This window comes from Microcaecilia unicolor, chromosome 2 (genome assembly GCF_901765095.1).
Source record: "Microcaecilia unicolor chromosome 2, aMicUni1.1, whole genome shotgun sequence".
Classification (NCBI taxonomy): domain Eukaryota; kingdom Metazoa; phylum Chordata; class Amphibia; order Gymnophiona; family Siphonopidae; genus Microcaecilia; species Microcaecilia unicolor.
In genome coordinates this window covers 43,766,099-43,787,913 of record NC_044032.1, presented here as the reverse complement: position 1 = coordinate 43,787,913, position 21,815 = coordinate 43,766,099, and the positions used below count along the sequence as shown (strand labels likewise).

The window sequence follows — 21,815 nt, the reverse complement described above, 5'->3', positions numbered from 1 at the left end:
AGGAGGAATTTTTTTTTTTTTGGGGGGGGGCAAAGTGGGGCCTGCATGAAAAACAGTGCAAGCCACTGGATTAAGCTTTGTAAAGCATGCTCTTGCATCTCAGAACAACCCTGTGTATACGCATGCTGTGGTTTCATTGTGGTCTGCTCATAAACGTCATCCTGCTTAAACTGTCCACCAGCTACTGGATGTGTGCTTTCTAGCGGTATCAGTGGCATCTAGAAGTGGGCTGCTGTGGTGTGTGGGGGGGGGGGGGGGGGGGGCTGTTGTCACATGAAAAGGAGAGGGACAGCTACAGCTGTACATCTGGGTTACAGGACAGGTCATTAATATCTATAGCAGTCCTCTCCCTGGAACCACAAAAAGGCTCCTCAGTGTTTGAGCTGCATAAATAGAAGAATAACTGGATATACTCAGCAAGAGCTATTTTCCTTTTATATATATATTTTTTGTTACATTTGTACCCCGTGCTTTCCCACTCATGGCAGGCTCAATGCGGCTTATATATACAGGTACTTATTTGTACCTGGGGCAATGGCGGGTTTAGTGACTTGCCCAGAGTCACAAGGAGCTGCCTGTGCCTGCAGTGGGAATTGAACCCAGTTCCCCAGGACCAAAGTCCACCACACTAACCACTAGGCCACTCCTCCACGAGCAACATTCCATGTAGAAGCCTGCCCTTGCAGCCGTGCAGGCTTCTGTTTCTGTGAGTCTGACGTCCTGCACGTCAGACTCACAGAAACAGAAGCCTGTGCGACCACAAGGGCAGGCTTCTACATGGAATGTTGCTAGTGGAATGAATGTTGCTAGTAGAATAGCAACATTAACATTCCATGTAGAATCTCAAATAGTAGCAACATTCCATCTAGAACCTCCAATAGTAGTAGCAACATTCCATGTAGAATCTGAAATAAGGAAAGGAAACTGGGACTTGATATGCTGCCTTTCTGTGGGGTTTACATAGTATATACAGATACTTATTTGTACCTGGGGCAATGGAGGGTTAAGTGACTTGCCCAGAGTCAGAAGGAGCTGCCTGTGCCTGCAGTAGGAATCAAACTCAGTTCCCCAGGACCAAAGTCCACCACCCTAACCACTAGGCCACTCCTGCCACAAAAAGGCAGATTTGGGCCTGCTCAGGAGGTATTTGGATTTGACCCTAGAGATTTATTTTGGATAAATGTTTGCACCCTTACAAGTTTTTTTTGGAATAGCAGTTACTAATTGAATCTTTCTTTTTCTTTCCTTGGCAACTAGACCAGATGTTTTCTTATATTTTATATCCCCTTTATACAGTCCAGCCATAGCAATGACGAACCAGGGCTCCTTCCTGAACTTGACAAACATGTCTCTCTCTCTCTCGACTAATGAGGCCAAAAAAGCAAATAGAATGTCAACCGTGATCTCTTATGATGTTGTGCTTTTAAGGGCCTCTTCTCCTAACCTCTCTCTCTTAGAATCCGATAAGAAATTGTTTAATATTTTGTTAGCTGTTGTTTTACACTTAATTGTTTCAAACTGGAAAAATAATGTACATCTCAATTATAATGAATGGTGGAGTAACATGTGTGTGATTAGGAAATATGAAACCATTCTAGCCCATAAGCACCGTTGTGTTCAATCTGTCTTGAAGACCTGGGCTCGTTTAGATTCATTTTTTCGGACTCCTAATAACACTGCCTGATAATTGTATAATTGCTGTTTTGCTATGGGTATTGTCATGGTATGTTGTTCTGTCTTTTCATTTTTGTTTCTTTCTTTGCCATGGATTATTGTTACTTTTGGTTTTTTAATTTTTGTTTTGTGTTATGCTTGAAAACCTTAATAAAAATATGAAGGGAAAAAAAAGAATGTTTGGAATTATTTGGAAAGAAATAGAAAACACAAAGAATATTTTAATGCTTCTGTATTGCTCTGTGGTTTGATCTTACCTTGATTACTGTGTACAATTCTGGCTACTGCATCTAACAAAATATATAGCAGAACTAGGAAAGGTATAAAGAAGGGCGATACAAATGATTAAGGGGTTGGAATTCTTCTCATATGAGGAAAGGCTAAAGAGGTTAGGGATCTTCAGCTTGCGGAAGAGATGACTGATGGGAGATATGATAAAGTTCTACAAAATCCCGAGTGGAGTGGAATGGGTAAATGCAAATTGATTACTCTTTCAAAAAGTGCAAAAGACGAGGGCAGGGGTAGGCAACCACAATCCTCAAGGGCCACAACCCATTTGAGTTTTCAAAATTTCCACAATGATATGCGTGAGATTGATTAGCATGTACTCCCATCGTTGTATGCAAATAGATTCTATGCTGAGGTCTTTCTCGTGGTTGGTGTGTATCAGCTTGCCACCCTCCTCCCCTATCCATATATCCTTTGAATGGCTGCTATCTTTGAGACCTCCAAATCCTATACACCAGTGTGTCACAGCACCTGACGTGTTTCTAATTTCTAGAAATTCTTTGCAAAGCAGTAAAACTAGGGGGCGCTGGAGGGCGCTGTCCTACCCTTAACTTGAAGTAATAGGGAACTATACACCTCCTGGCCTGCTTTTTGACTTTCAGCCTCCCCCACCTCCAAACACCTTCCTTTTGTCTGGACTTGGTGTGATTCTCATTCTGTCTATGCCCTCTGATTCAGTGGCGTAGCCACAGGTGGGCCATGGCCCACCCATTTATGGCTCAGGCCCACCCAACAGTAGCACATGTTTAGTGGTAACTGGTGGGAATCCCAAGCTCCGCCAGCTGAAGATTTTCCCCTGATGGTAACGAAAATGCTACTCTCCATTACATCGGCACCTGCGCATGCTCAGTTTTCAGTGCATGCCTGCTGCCAAGGTGGAAAGAAGCGTTTTCCCACCAGCTGAGATCATTTTTTTTTGGGGGGGGGGGGGGGGGGAGAACACTTGGTGCCCACCCAATTCTTGCCTAGGCCCACCCAAAATCTGTTGTCTGGCTATGCCCCTGCTTGATGTACCGAGAGAATAAGGAGGAGAGACAGAGTGATATGGAATGGGAGACAGGGCCGGCCAGTGCTCTGACATTGGCTGATCTTCACCTTGGCACATGCCCTGCCTGGTGCTACCATTCCACTCAGCCTGGTTTATTTTGCAGAGTGACTGAGATTTGCAGCAGTGCTGATAATTGTGTTTATATGGAAAATGTTCTAGTATTTACAGTATGCGTGGGTGTAACGCATAGGTGTTCCATGTCTTGCACAAAATCTTTGGACAGTTTCTCTTGATATTTTACCGATAGTCTTGCAACCACCAATGTGTCACTAGAAATCCCCAGGCTCACGTTTGGTCCTTATCTGGTGAAAGCCAGTTCAAAGCTTTCACCTGGCCAATTTAATTTTTAAGTTTAATTAGGCAAATGGTTTGTATTGGATATGGGAGAAAAGCTTAGTTACAGTATAGCCTTCATGAAGCTCTCCCTCAAAGGAGTTTTCTAAAGCAGGGTTTCACAAACCTGTCCTGGAGACCCCACAGCCAGTCAGGTTTTCAAGATATCTACAATGAATATGCGTGGAATAAATTTACATATGTTGGGCCTCCAATATATGTGAAATTATCTCCTGAAAATCTGACTGGCTGTGGGGTCTGCAGGACAGGTTTGGAATGCCCTGTTTTAATGTATAGGACCAATGGTTCCCATCCTTTCTTCTGCTGTGACACACCTGAGAGACTTTGTTCATTTGTATGGCACACTGGGTACTAGAATTCACACCTGAAAATAACTTCACAAAACACTATTGCTTAGATAGAGTTCTCCTCATGCCAAGCTCCTTCAGTTGGACAGTACTACAAGCAGCCCTAACACCAGGACAGCACCCGCCACACGGTAGGAATGAACACCATTGCTGACACTTAAATCTCCTCCCTCCCAGTCCCGTCCTATCCTATCTAATTTATCTAGGAATCTTCACGATATTGACCCTTCATCTCTATCCTCCCATGTTTCAAACCTCCTCTCTACTGTGGCACCATCCACGTCTGTCAACGAGGCTGTTTCTTCTTACAACCATACTCTATCCTCTGCCTTAGACACTCTTGCACCTTTGATGACCTGCCCTGTAAGGAGTACAAAACCCCAACCTTGGCTGAATTCTAATATCCGCTACCTACGTTCCTGTACCCGCTCCGCCGAACGCCTCTGGCGGAAATCTCGGGCCCTTGCTGATTTCTTACACTTTAAGTTCATGCTGACCTCCTTCCAATCTGCTCTTTTACGCGCCAAACAGGATTATTATATCCAACTGACCAACTCTCTTGGCTCTAATCCTCGACTTCTCTTCACCACATTGAACTCTCTCCTCAAGGTGCCCCTCCCCCAACTCCCCCTTCATTATCTCCTCAGACCCTTGCTGAATTCTTTCACAATAAGGTTCAAAAGATAAACCTTGCTTTCTCTACCTCACCAGCTCTCCCTCCACTAGTCCGTTCCCCTCTCTCTCCTTCCCCTCATTCCCTTTCCTCCTTTCCTGAAGTTACTATTGAGGAAACTACACTTCTCCTTTCTTCCTCAAAATGTACCACCTGTTCCTCTGATCCCATTCCCACCCACCTTCTTAATGCCATCTCTCCTACTCTTATTCCTTTTATCTGTCACATTCTCAACCTCTCACTTTCCACTGCGACTGTCCCTGCTGCCTTTAAACATGCTGTGGTCACACCTCTCCTTAAGAAGCCTTCACTTGACCCTACTTGTCCCTCTAATTACTGACCCATCTCCCTCCTTCCTTTTCTCTCCAAATTACTTGAGCGTGCTGTTCACCGCCGCTGCCTTGATTTTCTCTCCTCACATGCTATTCTTGACCCATTACAATCTGGTTTTCGCCCTCTCCACTCAACCGAAACTGCGCTTACTAAAGTCTCCAATGACCTATTACTGGCTAAATCCAGAGGTCAATATTCCATCCTCATTCTTCTTGATCTTTCCGCTGCTTTTGACACTGTCGATCACAACATACTTCTCGATACCCTGTCCTCACTTGGATTCCAGGGCTCTGTCCTTTCCTGGTTCTCTTCCTACCTCTCCCTCCGCACCTTTAGTGTTCACTCTGGTGGATCCTCTTCTACTTCTATCCCTCTGCCTGTCGGCGTACCTCAGGGTTCTGTTCTTGGTCCCCTCTTCTTTTCTATCTACACTTCTTCCCTTGGTTCATTAATCTCATCCCATGGCTTTTCCTACCATCTCTATGCTGATGACTCCCTAATCTACCTTTCTACCCCTGATATCTCACCTTGCATCCAAACCAAAGTTTCAGCGTGCTTGTCTGACATTGCTGCCTGGATGTCTCAACGCCACCTGAAATTAAATATGACCAAAACCGAGCTTCTCATTTTCCCCCCCAAACCCACCTCCCCGCTCCCCCCGTTTTCTATTTCTGTTGATGGCTCTCTCATTCTCCCTGTCTCCTCAGCTCGAAACCTTGGGGTCATCTTTGACTCTTCTCTCTCCTTCTCTGCTCATATCCAGCAGACCGCCAAGACCTGTCGTTTCTTTCTTTACAACATCCGTAAAATCCGCCCCTTTCTTTCCGAGCACTCTACCAAAACCCTCATCCACACCCTTGTCACCTCTCGTTTAGACTACTGCAATCTGCTTCTTGCTGGCCTCCCACTTAGTCACCTCTCCCCTCTCCAGTCGGTTCAAAACTCTGCTGCCCGTCTCATCTTCCACCAGGGTCGCTTTACTCATACTACCCCTCTCCTCAAGACCCTTCACTGGCTCCCTATCCGTTTTCGCATCCTGTTCAAACTTCTTCTACTAACCTATAAATGTATTCACTCTGCTGCTCCCCAGTATCTCTCCACACTCGTCCTTCCCTACACCCCTTCCCGTGCACTCCGCTCCATGGATAAATCCTTCTTATCTGTTCCCTTCTCTACTACTGCCAACTCCAGACTTCGCGCCTTCTGTCTCGCTGCACCCTACGCCTGGAATAAACTTCCTGAGCCTCTACGTCTTGCCCCATCCTTGGCCACCTTTAAATCTAGACTGAAAACCCACCTCTTTAACATTGCTTTTGACTCGTAACCACTTGTAACCACTCGCCTCCACCTACCCTCCTCTCTTCCTTCCCGTTCACATTAATTGATTTGATTTGCTTACTTTATTTATTTTTTGTCTATTAGATTGTAAGCTCTTTGAGCAGGGACTGTCTTTCTTCTATGTTTGTACAGCGCTGCGTATGCCTTGTAGCGCTATAGAAATGCTAAATAGTAGTAGTAGTAGTAGTAGTAGTAGTAGTAGTAGACTGGACAATGCGATACACACCGGGGGGGGGGGGGGGGGGGGAGAGAAGGTATCCAAGGGCTACAGCCCAGAACTACTCCTGGACACCTACTGATGTTTCTGAGTCATACTGACTGTAGTGACTACCCCAGTTGTTGATGGTAATGATCATTCCAGTTGTTGTGTCCCCAAGTAGCTCCTCTTGGGATCGTTGTAGTTATCACTTTCGATTGTCCGCCTTGTTGATCCTACTAAATATGTTACTGTTGCAAGTTGCTCACCTGTTAGTTTAATCCAGGTTGCTTCATTAAACAGATTCGTGTGACCCAGGCTTAATCTTCCCCTTTTTTATTTTCCTATTCCGGCCATCTCGCCTGACCACAGCCACTCGAGGGCTGTGCAGTAACATAGTCACAATAACAGAGCCAGCCAGGGGCACCCCTCTTCTAGGAAGTCACCTATATATGGCTGATTCATCCTGCTTGTAATAGGAGAAAGTGTAGTTACTTACCAGTAACATAGGTTCTCCGTGGACAGTAGGATAAGTCAGCCACACAACCCGACCTCCTCCCCTTACGGCCGACCCGGCACTAGCTACAGGGGCGTATCTGGACTCTGGCGGTAGGGGGGGCCAGAGCCAGAGAGAGGGGGCACATTTTAGCCCCCCCCCCCGCCGCCACTGCCGCCATTGCCAGAACCTCCCCACCAACGACTCTCCACCCTCCCCCCCCGCCGTCAACCCTCCCCCGCTGCCTTTGTTTACCTTTGCTGGCGGGGGACCCCAACCCCCGCCAGCCGACCCGACATCTTTAAAGTTCTTCTTCGGCCTCCGTGGCCGTGCTGTAGTTGACTGTTCAATCCAGTTCAGAGTCTGACGTCCCAGCACGTTGTACGTGCAGGACAATGTGCTAGGACGTCATACTCCGAACTGGATTGAACAGTCAACTACAGCACGGCCACGGAGGCCGAAGAAGGACTTTAAAGATGTCGGGTCGGCTGGCGGGGGTTGGGGTCCCCCGCCAGCTGAAGAAATATCTTAAAAGGCGGCAAGCGGACCTCGGCTGGCGGGGGGTTGGGGTCCCCCGCCAGCAAAGGTAAACAACGGCAGCGGGGAGGGTTGACGGCGGTAGGGGGGTCCAGGGCAAAATCTGCGGGGGCCCAGGCCCCTGTGGCCCCACGCAGATACGCCCCTGCTACAGACACACTGAGGAAGGAAGAGGAGGCACCTGGGCTTTCCCACCTGAGAGGTGAGGAAGGGGAACAGTACACGCACGCTCAAGAGGGATTTAAAAAAAAATCTCTCTGAGCTATTGGAGAGCATTTCCATCCACTGGGACCTGAAAACAAAACATAGAAAAGAAAAGACGATGATACCTTTTTTGTATTGGATTATCATCTTATTTTCTGGACTAATTTCATTTCTGTATGGACTAAATGGCTACCACATTTTACTACAGCTGAAAAAAAATTCTAAATATGTCATTGTTATTAAGAATGATCCTTAATACAATCCACCAACACCTCTGAACTCATTAAGAGGTACCTGAGGGGGGAGGGGAGGAGGGGAGGGGGAGGGGGGAGAGGGGTGGGGAAGGCATTTCTATAAAAAATGAGAAAAGTCAGATGGGGTGTAGATATGAATGGTCCTATAAGGAGCGTTGGTCATTTTTGGAAAGTAATGATGGAAAGAATGTCTGCATATATTTTGGACCGTGTATGTATAGAGTTTTCATGTTCAGAAATGTATTATGTGTTCACTTTCCTTCTGGCACCAATAAAGATATTTAAAAAAAAAAAAAAAAAAAAAGAATGATGCAAGTCAACTATAAAATATTCTTAAACAAAATTTACTTATTGTCTTATAAAGTGTTAAAATTAAGGTTATGAAATTTTGTTTTTTTTCTCCAAGAAGTTTTAATCATCATTTTATCAGCTTGAAATCTGGAATTAAATGCATTGACTTGGAATTGAATGGTAGGCAAATTCACACTAAACTTACTGTCAACATCAAAAAAATTACTAGACGCTATACAGAACAGAACTGTTTCCTTTGCATGTTGTTTTATCTATGTATGTGTGTGTGTGTGTGTGTGTGTATATATATATATAATATTCAAATTCTGGTGTTACCTCAGTAGCAGCAACACAAAATCCCTCCACTGCCAGATGCTGTGAAATAACCCAAAATCCTGCAAATATGCTACTCAGAAACTATGTAGCAAAAAGATCCTATGGACAGTGGACCTGCAACATGGCAGCAATTATCATTAGGGTAGCGGGGATTTCAAGCCCCCTGGGTGAGGGTTATGGGGGTGGCCCTGGGAATAACTCAGCCGTGCAAATAAATGGTTTATTCAACTGAGCCCTGGGACTTGTTACCTCACAGGTCAGGAACCTCAGATGCAACAGTTTCTCTGGTTTAGTAACAGTCTTTGAGTAGGCCTCTGGCTAGCAGGCCAAGCAGTCTTTGGCTGGGGGGGCTGCCCTGCCCCAAACACAGCTCACTAGTTCTCAGGTCTTCTAAGAACTTGAGAATAGCTCCAGCCAGACATCAGCAGGGCTTGTAACTCTTAACAAGAAGCAAAAGTTGGTTTACCTCAGCCAGGTTACATCGACTAAACTTATTCTGTATAGGCTTGCGGCGCCTCTGTAAAATAAATATTGCTGGCACCCTCATAACCTGGGCACTTCCCCAGTGCCGCCCCTGAGCTGCCCACTTTTTTGGGGTGGTCTCAGGGGATATTCAGCAGCACTGTGGCTGAATATCCCTGGTTAGGCAGCGGGAAGCTATTTAAACAGGCAGGAGAGGCTCCTGCCTGTTTAGATCGCTTTGAATATCGGCCTCAAAGCCCTCAAGCATAACAGACTATGCAGTTCCCCGTTCTTCTTCTCAGCACATTTCAAACATAAAGAAATTACAGCCCTGGCTTTCAGAGCTTAGGCATGTGGGCTAAGCAGCCAGGCCTCACCTCCTTCCCAGAGATTAGGCCTTCCTCAGCTTCCTGGGCTAGCATTCTGTTTGGGGTCCTCAGAGTCCTGAGTTAGGAAATCTGCTTACTCCTGCTGGCTACCAGCACCCACAGCTTCTTGGTCTAGCCTTCACTTTAGGGTCCTCTGTGCTCTGTGTTTGGTAGTCTGTTTGTTCCTGCTGGCCAATTGCTGTGAGGGAGCTCTTTCCTCCGGTTCCTTCTCTCTCTTGGAGTCCTCCTTCCTCTGCCCCTTTTGCTCCCTCCTTTCTACTCAGGAGTTCTGAAACCCCTCAGCAAATTGTATTCATTAGCAGGAGAGCAGGGCAAACTTAGGTCATTGTATGTGGAGGACATTAACTTTAACCTTCAAATCTAGGCTTAAAGCCCACCTCTTTGCTACTGCTTTTGACTCCTAACCATGACTCTCTTACTAAGTACCCTCACTTATTGCCCTATCCTTTATCCTCACCTCTTTATTCCCCTACCCTTAATTGTTCTGTCTGTCTCATGTCTTATCTAGATTGTAAGCTGTTTGAGCAGGGACTGTCTTTTTTGTGTATGGTGTGCAGTGCTGCGTATGCCTAGTAGCTCTATAGAAATGATAAGTGGTAGTAGTAGTAGTAGTAGGGGGTGGAAAAGGGAGATAAGGCAGGCAACCTCCTGGCCTTTTAGGCTGAAGAAACAAAAGAGAAATGGCATAGATATGTTCAATAAGAGATTCCCATGGAAAGGAGAACAATGAATTGGTGAGTACATGGAGGAGTTTCTTGGACTTCTGTGGAAAATTATATTAGACTAGAGCTGCAGAGGGAGATCTTGATAGCTATCTCAGCATAAATCTCCTTAACTTGTTGGCAAGGGAAGAATCAGAAAGCTTAGAGGGGGCTATTACTGGGGAAGGGGAGAATATGGGAAGGAAGACTGACAACTTGCTGGGTTGAATAGCCTGTCTGTGCAATTCTGTAGGACCTATGACGAGCTCTTAGTGGACCAGCTTGAGGAACTGTGCAATGGGGGTCACACCTGGGGTGATTTGGTAGATACAGTCAGTTGAACAGGGCTTGTGGTGCCCAATAGGGAAGGTAGGGATCCTGTTCTATATGGATCCTGTGTTCGCATAGTGCTAGTTAACCTGGGCTTTAAATCTTAGTGAAGGTTTTAGTGGCTAGATTGAATAAAGTAGGTTTATTTTACTAGATTAACCACTTATGGAAAAACCGTCAAGGCGGAGATCATACAACATAACCAAAACTTCAAACTTTGAAAAGGAACTCCATAATCATGATAGGACAGAAAAGAGAAAGATGCCCTGTGCTACCAGCCCCCCCTCACAACTGACCCAACCAAGCATGCAAATGAAGGTGCACGATCTAGACATCCACATTAAAGGCTTCCTGGAAAAGATGTGTCTCAAGCAGTTTCTTTTTTAAAATAACCAAAGAAGATTCAGATCACAAGGACAACAGAAGCTGAACATGGTTCGTTCTGAGCATTGTTTATGAGGACCAGGCGAGCTTCATGCCGGGGGGACAAGCTGGTGACAATATTAGGAAAATGTAGAATTAAATATGGGCTGCTCAGAAACAGGGGTGCTCCTTCACTTCTTTTGTCTGCACACGTGAGAAGGGCTTTGGACCGTTATGTTAAAACCCTGGAGAAGATGGAATTTGGGCCTGCCTTTTTGGGATAAGTGAGAGCAATATATGGAAAACTTAAAACCTGTGTTAAGTTTGTGACTCTGGGCAAGTCACTTAACCCTCCATTGCCCCATGTAAGCTGCATTGAGCCTGCCATGAGTGGGAAAGTGCGGGGTACAAATGTAACAAAAAAAAAAAATCAATGGTGGGTACTCAGAATTCTTGAATTTAGGTAGAATCACCCAACAGTCACCACTTCTGTTTGCTCTTTTTATTGAAACCCTGGCTGCTAGAATAGATATGTGTGTGTATATCAGGGGCATTGTACTGGAAGAATGGATTATAGAATTTCTTTGTGCACAGATGAGATCTTTTTTTCACCATAGGCTGGCCACATATAGCACTCCCATTACTGATATGGGAAGCTTAGCCAAGATTGGGAGGCGGGGCTGGTGTTTGGGAGGCGGGGCTAGTGCTGGGCAAGACTTCTACGGTCTGTGCCCTGAAAATGGCAGGTACAAATCAAGGTAAGGTATACACAAGAAGTAGCACATATGAGTTTATCTTGTTGGGGCAGACTAGGAGGCATATTTTCAAAGCACTTTGGGAGGCTAAGTTCCATAGGTTTCTATGGAACTTTGGGAGGCTAAGTGCTTTGAAAATGAGCCTCTTGATGGACTGTGCAGGTCTTTTTCTGCCGTCATCTACTATGTTACTATGATATGGGAAATGAGGGAATATGAGAGACTATCGAGACCCCTAGAGTGTAAGGCTAGCTATGGGCTTGCCAAAGCTAAGGTACCTGTGTTAGGCATCCATCACAAGAAACTGGCACTGAGCGTACTGTGTTCCTCTGCCTGGCCCATTCTTGCCCCACCCCTTTTGAGGCACCCACATTTAGGTGCCCAGAGTTGACAAATGTTTAGTCTTTTGAAATTTGACCTATGGTGACAATTCTACAACTGTGCGCCAAGAGTCGATACTTAATGGAACCCAGGAGACTAAATTCCATTAGAGAATACTAGCATAGCCCAGTATCGGCACGCCTGATGTTTAGGCACCTACAGTTGTACCATCAGAGACCTAGCACAAGTGGGTGAACCTAAATGTAGCAAGAATGTGGGTAACTTACAGTATTCTGTAAGTTACTCATGTAAGTGGGAGCTCCATCTCTGTGCATGCCCCTTGCAAAATACATGTTAGGTAATTGTTGCAGTTGTCCGGGGCTTGTTGTGTCTAAGTAAAACCGATGTTTCAACCGTCATTCATGATGTCTGAAACGTCAGTTCCACTTACTCAGACACCGCTAGACCTGGACAACTGCAACAATCAGGACACCAGCCACGGAAGCCTAAGAGAACACATGCTATATAAGTTAAGTGGGTATTTGCAGAATAGCATTTAGGTGCCCTGCTAGCATTTACACTGGCATGTGTAGACATACACATGTAAGTGTTTCTATCGCGCAAGAGACATGTAAACATAGATTCCTAGATTATAGAATTGTTCTTCAAGTATATGTGAAAGGGTTAATGCTCTGAGAGGTTGCTAAATTGAGGCTGTTGCTATTACTAATGTTTTGGGTTTTGTATCTACAGAGTCCTGATATAAACAGCACATATGGCTATGATACGATCATTCACCATATGAACGAGGGCAGGAAGAACTGTAAAGAATATGAAGACTTTCTGAAGGAAAGGTACTGCACAATCTCAACTTTGTTGGCAAAACTTGATACAAAAATGTTCTGGATCCAGTCTGATAACCTTGATTTTCATCCTTTCTACCAACTCCCCCAAGGAGGTCGTAGAGACAAAATTGGTGACGGAATTCAAAAAGGTGTGGGATTATCACAGAGGATCTCTAATTAGAAAGTGGGAGGTATAAAAAAAAAGTCCTAAACTTAAATAGCTACATGTGTGTGGATGTGTCGAATGACGCTTAGATGATGACTCCAAATGTGATGAACTAGGGTCAATATCTGTCAGACTTGTACGGTCCGGTCTTTGTCAATCTGGTTTAGGATGGGCTGGAAGGGTTTAAACAGCAGCTTCAGTGACTGGAACATGAGGACAGTGCTGGACAGAGTTTTGTGGTCTTTGTCCCATAAATAAGATGAATAGGCTGTAGTGGGCTTCCATGGCAACTCCAGCAGTTGGAACATAAGGACAGGGCCGGCCGGGTGGACTTCTATGGTCTATGTCCCAGAAATTCTAAACAAAGACTATAATCAAGTATGTAATATCACGTTCATTGTTGATTTAATCATGAATTGATAATGAGTGTGACTATTGGGCAGACTGGATGGACCGTTCAGGTCTTTATCTGCCTTCACTTACTATGTTAACTGTGTTAGTCTTTCACTTCTGCCGGGGTCTTGAGCTCTCCTCTTCACCCGTATAAGTTCTTTGAATTCTACAATATTTTATATTATGTTTATTCAGTAAGAGTTGGCAACTGTCAGCTGATTTGTACTAGTAAGGGAGAGGGTGACTTTGTAGATGCAGTTTGTCAGGTGTGGGAGGAAGGTGAAGCAGGTAGCTCCAAACGATGATTGAAATTGTAGGGGCTTGGGGTAGATGATAAGATAACTTGGTTTGCATTTTGCTTTGGTTTTCTCAGCTGTCTGGACATATTTTCATGTCTAACTCTGATTTTCTAAGCTTGTGATGGTGGGATATTAGGTAGATAGGAAGGCTTCTACAAGATGAGAAGCTACTTCCTGCCTTTCTTTGCTGGAGTTTAAGTGAGAAGAGAGAGATGTTTATTTTGCTGCTATTCTGGAAGAAGTGAGAAGGTAAATGGTAAGAGAGGAAAGGAGAATGGTTGTGTTTGGTTTGTTTTACAGGGATCTTTACTAAGCCGCTGTCTTGTCTGAAAGGAAGGTGAGCCCTTAGGTCCCGCAAGGCCCCGAAGGACCTCAAAGGACAGCCGTTCAACCCCAAGTCTTCACCCGCGGCGACCGCTGTTCACCAAGGGTTGAGCCCCCAGCTGCAGGCGGCCAACGGGACTTCTGGAACCGCGGGGTTGACAAACTGACCCAGACTGGAACCAGGAGCGAAGAGGGCAGGTGGAAACGGAGGAGTCCAAAAACAGGCAACAGGTCAGGGCAGGCAGCTCACAGCGTAGTCTGAATCAGGCAAAAGGTCAAGGCAGGCGGCTAGCAGAGAAAACCAGGAACAGTCCAAAAGTCAAAACCAGTAGAGCAAGGAAACCAACTGAGAACAGGAACAAACGGAGACTGGCCTCGGGAAACAGAACCTGAAGCAATGTCCTATCTCAGGCCTGCTCCTTAAATACTGTCAGCATTCAACCGCCCAGCCCTAGCCGACATAGCCGGCCAATCAGAACCCGGTTACCGATAGAATCCTTCTGATTGGCTCTGTCCGACCTCCTAGGTGGGACTACAGCACTGGCCTCCCAGTCTAACTCCTCAGAGGCGGAGCTTCAGGTTCCCGCGCCCGAAAGTGAAGGAGACGCCGGCCATCGTGTCTCGGCGCCATTCTCCCCACTGGCGCAAGCACGTACCCCATAGCCGGCGATCGAGAGTCCGGCAGCCGCGATCGCCGGCCCACGGCCTCGGCCCCGGACTGGGCGGCTATCGCCGCAGCGAGCCCCGGCTCTCCGCCGTGGCTTCAAGAAAGCCGGCTCCTGCTTCCCGCGGAGGAGCAGCCGGAGGGAGCGACGGATGTGACAGTATCCCCCCCGGATGCCCCCTTCCTCCTGGGTCCTGGTTTTTGAGGATAGTGATCATGGAAGGCCCGTATCAACTCCGGAGCATGTACATTGGTAGCCGGCTCCCAGGAATTGTCCTTGGGACCAAAATGCTTCCATGATAACAGGTAGAGCAGCTTCCCCCGGCGCTTCTTGGAGTCTATGATTTCTTCAACCTCGTACTCGGGATCGGGGTCAGCCTCTGGAACAACTGACTCTTTACTCTGTGGATGCCACTTAGACCCCCGAAAGACCTTCAGCAGAGAAACATGAAAGGCATTATGGATCCGTAGAGTACTAGGTAGTCGCAGGCGGTATGACACAGCTCCGATCCGAGACTGGATTACAAATGGCCCGATGTACCGTGGCCCCAGCCTCTGAGAGGGCACCCGGAGCCTCAGGTATTTGCTACTCAGCCATACTTTTTGCCCCGGGTCTGCAAATGACTTATACCTGGCGGCTGCTTTCTGTAGTTGCTCCCGAGCCATATTCCAGACTTCCCGCAGGTCAGCAAGGGTTTGAGTAACCATGGGCGTAGAGGAGTCAGAGGGGATGGGCGGAGGAAGCCGCGGATGTTGTCCATATACCATGAAGAATGGAGATTGCCCAGAGGCAGAGTGTTCACTGTGGTTATAGGCGAACTCGGCCCACGGGAGAAGGGATGCCCAGTTGTCTTGCCACCTGTTCACAAAAGCCCGCAAGAACCCCTTCAACGTTTGGTTAATCCTCTCAACCATCCCGTTGGTCTGAGGATGGTAGGCAGAGGAGAAATGGGTAACAACCCCCAGGGCGGAACAGAGGGCTCTCCAGAATCGTGAAGTGAACTGGGCTCCTCAGTCACTGATGATCCTAACTGGTAGCCCATGGAGCCGGAAAATGTGCTGGATGAACTGTTGGGCTAACAGTGCTGCCGATGGAAGCCCTGGCAGGGTAACGAAGTGTGCCATACGGGAGAATCGGTCTACCACCACCCAAATCACAGTGTGCCCCTGGGAGCGGGGAAGATCTGTGATGAAATCCATAGACAATTCCTCCCAGGGGGCTGCAGGAATGGGCAAGGGCTGCAGATCCCCCCAGGGGCGCCCCACCACCGACTTGGTCCGGGCACAGGTAGGGCAGGTTGTGACAAACTGAAGGATATCTTGGTTCATACAAGGCCATCGGTATGGTCGAGAAATCAGACGGAGGGTTTTTTGGAACCCAAGGTGTCCGGCCCATACAGATGAATGTCCCCAGCGCATTACTTTTTCCCAGTCCTGCGGAGGCACGAATTCCCGCATCGGGGTGACCCTACCCGGGGCCGCACAGAGACAGGCCGGATCCAACATAGGATGAGGTTCCTCAATATCATCTGGAACTTCGAAGGCTCTGGAGAGGGAGTCCGCAGGGGTATTCTGCGCAGCCGACTGGAACACAAGTTGAAACTGGAATCTGGCGAAGAACAACGACCAGCAGGCTTGCCGCGGATTCAGCCTTTGGGCCTCCGGCATATACAGTGTAATCACTGGTCCGTAATCAGTGGTCCGTAATCACTGTAAATCGATGCTCTGCCCCTTCCAGCAGATGTCTCCACTCTTGCAGGGCTAACTTCAAAGCTAGCAATTCTCTGTCTCCTACAGTATAATTGCGTTCCGCTGGGGAAAACTTTCGGGAGAAGAAGAAGCAAGGTTGACGCCGGCCCTTGGCGTTAACTTGAGAGAGGACTGCCCCGGCGCCCAAAGCAGAGGCGTCCACCTCCACCACAAAAGGTTTGTCTGGATCTGGGGCCTGAAGGATGGGAGCGGATTCAAAGGCTTTCTTCAACTGACTGAACGCCGTTTGCGCCTCGGCCGGCCAGTTCCGAACATCCGCATGCTTCTTAGTGAGCGCTGTCAGCGGAGCTGTCAATTGAGAATAATGGGGAATAAATTGACGGTAGTAATTAGCAAACCCCAGGAACCGTTGCAGCGCCTTCAGGCCTTGGGGTTGGGGCCACTCCCGGATAGCGCGGAGTTTGTCTGGATCCATTCGCAGACCCCCAGGTAAAAGAATATGTCCCAGAAAAGGCAGAGTCTGCTGATGAAATGAGCATTTGCTGAGTTTGGCAAACAAGCGATACTGCCGCAAGCGCTGGAGGACGGTCCGAACGTGGGCCACATGCTCCTGGGGATCTTTGGAAAAGATCAGGATGTCATCAAGGTATACAATTACCGTAGCATAAAGCAGGTCTTCAAGGGCGAAGTTTATGAACCTCTGGAACACCGCTGGAGCGTTGCACAGGCCGAAGGGCATCACCCGGTATTCAAAGTGCCCCTCATGCATATTAAACGCAGTTTTCCATTCGTCCCTCTGCCGGATATGGACCAAGTTGTAGGCTCCACTGAGGTCCAATTTAGTGAAGATCTGGGCCCCCTGCAGCCGACAAACAACTCCGGAATAAGGGGCAGAGGATATCGGTCCTTTACGGTGATGGCATTTAGGCCCCGGTAGTCAATGCAGGGTCTCAAGGAGCCATCTTTCTTGGTCACAAAAAAGAATCCTGCCCCGGCAGGGGACGTGGAGGGGCGAATGAACCCTTTCTGGAGATTCTCCCGGATGTAAGCGTGCATGACCTTCGATTCCTCTCGGGACAGTGTATAGAGTCGGCCCCGCAGTGGCATCTTGCCGGTCATCAGATTAATAGCGCAATCAAAGGACCGATGTGGGGGTAGCACATCCGCTTCCACGGGACTAAAAAAAAAAGCGAACTCCCGGTACTCCTCTGGCAGAGCAGCTTGACAGACTGGCACAGTTCTAGGAGTGGCCACTACCGCGGGGCAGCTGGATTCCCAGCCCTTCAAACAGGTCTCGGCGCAGGCGCCACCCCAGGCTTGAATCTTCCCTAATGTCCAATCTATTACAGGGGTGTGACGCCGTAACCAGGGCAGGCCCAGTACCACGGGATGAATGGTACGGGGCAAAATCAGAAATTGAGCCTCCTCACGGTGGTCTTCCCCCACCTGGAGCCCCAAAAATGGAGTCACCTCCGTGATAGGCTGGGGTAACGCTGTCCCCTGGATGGACGTCACTTGCAAAGCGGGCCGATAGGGCAGTATAGGCCATCCCATCTGCCGCAGGAGTTCCTGACAAATAAAATTTCCCCTGGCCCCGGAATCCAATAAAGCTCGGGTGTGAACCATCGTCTCCTGCCACCGCAGGGTCACCGGGAGAGTAATCAGATTGTCTGGTAGGGGATTAGAGTGCCCCAAGACCCCTCCCCTCAGGGTGCCTTGGGAGTGGCGTTTCCCGGCCGTGCGGGGCAAGAGCTGATGAAGTGACCGGCTTCGCCACAATACAGGCAAAGGCCGCCCCGAAGGCGTTGAGTCCTCTCAGACGGGGTTAACCGTTGACGGCCGATGACCATAGGTTCCTCGGAGGTCTCCCTAGGTTCTCGGGAGTCCCGTCGGGGGGAAGGTACCCGACTAGACCGGGACCCGCCTCCGGGCCCCCTCCGCCGGTCCGCATGGGCTCTAGCCCTTTCCTGGAAACGGGTATCCACCCGGACACAGAGCGAGATCAAGGCGTCCAACTGCCCCGGAACCTCCCAGCCAGCCAGCTCGTCCTTGATTCGATCCTGAAGCCCTCCAGGAAGATTGCGGATAGGGACTCCTGATTCCAGCGCAATTCTGTCGCCAGAGTCCGGAACCGGATTGCATAGTCTGCCACGGTCCCTTCGCCCTGTTGGATCCGCAGCAGCTCGGAGGCGGCAGAAGACGGCCTTCCTGGAAGATCAAACACCATGCGAAACCGGCGCTGGAACTCCGCGTAGTTGTCCAAAAGCGGATCTTGTTGTTCACATAGTGGGGACGCCCAGGCTAGTGCCCGTCCCATGAGCAAGGAAATAACATAGGCCACTTTTACCTGGTCTGAGGCAAAAGCCTCTAGTTGCATCTTGAAGTATAAGCTGCACTGGTTGAGGAACCCCCGGCAGCTTCCAGGGACACCATCAAACCGAGTAGGCTCAGGGAACCGAGGTCCCGGGAAGGACCCTCCCGGACGGGGAGCCGCTGCAGCGGCCTGGTGGGCCGCAGCGGCTTGGTTCTGCACCTGGACCGTGGTTAGCTGAGAGCAGACATTCTGCAGGGCCCCCGACAGGGCGTTCAACTGCTCCTGCTGCTGCTGGAGAATTTTAGCCAGGTCCCGTAGATTGGGTTGCATAGGCGAGCTCATGGCTTCAGGTTCCTGTCTTGTCTGAAAGGAAGGTGAGCCCTTAGGTCCCGCAAGGCCCTGAAGGACCTCAAAGGACAGCCGTGCAACCCCAAGTCTTCACCCGCGGCGACCGCCGTTCACCAAGGGTTGAGCCCCCAGCTGCAGGCGGCCAACGGGACTTCTGGAACCGCGGGGTTGACGAACTGACCCAGACTGGAACCAGGAGCGAAGAGGGCAGGTGAAAACGGAGGAGTCCAAAAACAGGCAACAGGTCAGGGCAGGCAGCTCACAGCGTAGTCTGAATCAGGCAAAAGGTCAAGGCAGGCGGCTAGCAGAGAAAACCAGGAACAGTCCAAAAGTCAAAACCAGTAGAGCAAGGAAACCAACTGAGAACAGGAACAAACGGAGACTGGCCTCGGGAAACAGAACCTGAAGCAATGTCCTATCTCAGGCCTGCTCCTTAAATACTGTCAGCATTCAACCGCCCAGCCCTAGCCGACATAGCCGGCCAATCAGAACCCGGTTACCGATAGAATCCTTCTGATTGGCTCTGTCCGACCTCCTAGGTGGGACTACAGCACTGGCCTCCCAGTCTAACTCCTCAGAGGCGGAGCTTCAGGTTCCCGCGCCCGAAAGTGAAGGAGACGCCGGCCATCGTGTCTCGGCGCCATTCTCCCCACTGGCGCAAGCACGGACCCCATAGCCAGCGATCGAGAGTCCGGCAGCCGCGATCGCCGGCCCACGGCCTCGGCCCCGGACTGGGCGGCTATCGCCACGGCGAGCCCCGGCTCTCCGCCGCAGCTTCAAGAAAGCTGGCCCTCGCTGTGATGGACGCCGGCTCCTGCTTCCCGCGGAGGAGCAGCCGGCGGGAGTGACAGATGTGACAGCCGCGTAGTGTTTTGAACTACTGCCCGGCTACTGCATGGCCCGGGCAGTAATTTCATTTTTTATGCGCGTCTGCTATGCACGCCGGAAAATATTATTTATTTTCCGGCGCGCGGCGTTAACCAGCCAGTAATCGGCATTGAACACGTGTTGACGATTACCGCCCAGTTAACGTGCGAGACCTTACCGCTAAGTCAATGGGTGATGGTAAGGTCTCAGACCCAAAATGGGCGCGTGCTAATTTTATTTTTGCTGCACATCCAGTTTTGGCAAAAAAAAGGCCTTTTTTTGCAGGTGTGCTGAAAAATGGATCTACGCACATCCAAAACATGCACCTACACTAGCGCAGGCCATTTTTCAGCACACTTTAGTAAAATGACCCCTAAGAGAATTATGGAGAATGAAGAGGTTGTGATCGTCTGCCACTTTCCCATTCCAACCAATAAAACCAGACATCGTGATAGTTAGTAGAGGAGAAAAACACAAGCATGGCATTAATCATAGAGGTGTGAATCATGAAGAGACTAAAAGATCCTCAAGTGCCAAGAAATGCATTCTGAGCCCCCAAAAAGGTGGCAGAAATGTACAGAAATATGTATTTCCCATCATGTTGCCTATATACATCTTACGAACTTTAGACGGAAGCTTTCTTTCCCACAATGCAAGTATTACAGTGAGCATCAGCAGTAACACCCTCATCGTTCCAGTCTCATCTGCCCACAACCTCGGAGTCATCTTCGACTCCTCCCTCTCCTTCTCTGCGCATATCCAGCAGATAGCCAAGACCTGTCGCTTCTTCCTCTATAACATTAGCAAAATTCACCCCACACCACCCGAACTCTCATCCACTCTCTCATCACCTCTCATCTTGACTACTGCAACCTACTCCTCACTGGCCTCCCACTTTGCCATCTATCCCCCTTCAGTCCGTTCAGAACTCTGCTGCATGTCTTATCTTCCGCCTGGACCGATGTACTCATATCACCCCTCTCCTCAAGTCACTTCACTGGCTTCTGATCAGGTACCGCATACAGTTCAAGCTTCTCCTATTAACCTACAAATGCACTCGATCTGCAGCCCCTCCTTACCTCTCTACCCTCATCTCCCCTTACGTTCCTACCCGTAACCTCCGCTCTCAAGACAAATCCCTCCTCTCAGTACCCTTCTCCACCACCGCCAACTCCAGGCTGCGCCCTTTCTGCCTCGCCTCACCCCATGCCTGGAATAAACTCCCTGAGCCCATACGCCAGGCCCCCTCCCTGCCCATCTTCAAAGCCTTGCTCAAAGCTCACCTCTTCAATGTCTCTTTCGGCACCTAACCACCATACCTCTATTCAAGAAATCTAGACTGCCCCCACTCGACACTTGACATTTCACCCATTAGATTGTAAGCTCTTTTGAGCAGGGACTGCCGTTTGTTGTTAAACTGTACAGCGCTGCGTAACCCTAGTAGCGCTCTAGAAATGTTAAGTAGTAGTAGTAGTAGTAGTAGTAGTAAATTAGAGACTGAGGGGGTCTTTTACTAAGGCGTTCTAACTTTTTTAGTTCGCGCTAAAAATAGGCGTGTGCTAAACGCTAGAGATGCCAATGTATTCCTATGGACGTCTCTAGCGTTTAGTCCACACCTATTTTTTAGCACGCGCTCCATACGGGGCATGCTTTACAGAATACTGGCATAGTGTACATTTCCGGGTACCTGGTCAAAATAGCCCCGACCAACCCCCCCCCAAAACAGACAAAAAGCTCCTGACAGATGAGCCCCCAGACAAAAGGGCTTCCCCTCCCCACAAGTATTTTACCTGTTCTGCTCCTGCAACTGTATGGGTGGGAAGGAAGGGTAAGAGATGCATTTCCAGACCATGGGAAGGGGAGGAAGGGAGAGAGATGCCAGAATGCAGAAAAGGAGGTAGTAGCACAGATGACAGAACATGGGAGTGGGGAGAGAAAGATGCTACACTGGAGAGGGGGTTGAAGGAAGAGAGAGCTCAGATGAGAGAGTGGGGGGATAGAGGGGGAGAAGAGATGCTGGGCCCCCAGAGGGAGGGAGTTTTTACTATACTTCTTATTTTTGTGAAGGACTAGGGGCTATTTTGTTACAGGGCTATTTTTGTCAAGAGACTATTTTGTTGGGGGGTTATGTTGTCAGGGGCTATTTTCTCAAAGGTTGTTTTGTTACTAAGCTATTTTGTCCAGGCTATTATGTA

At 48.7% G+C, this 21,815-nt stretch overlaps 1 protein-coding gene across 1 annotated transcript in view; it reads left to right on the top strand.

Moving 5' to 3' along the window:
• LOC115461849 (proline-serine-threonine phosphatase-interacting protein 2-like) overlaps positions 1-21,815 on the top strand; it is a 260,520-nt gene that overhangs the window by 62,112 nt on the left and 176,593 nt on the right. The window contains exon 2 of the mRNA XM_030191905.1: positions 12,444-12,544. Within this exon, the coding sequence (XP_030047765.1) occupies positions 12,444-12,544 (101 nt within the window). The remainder of the gene's footprint in view (positions 1-12,443; positions 12,545-21,815) is intronic.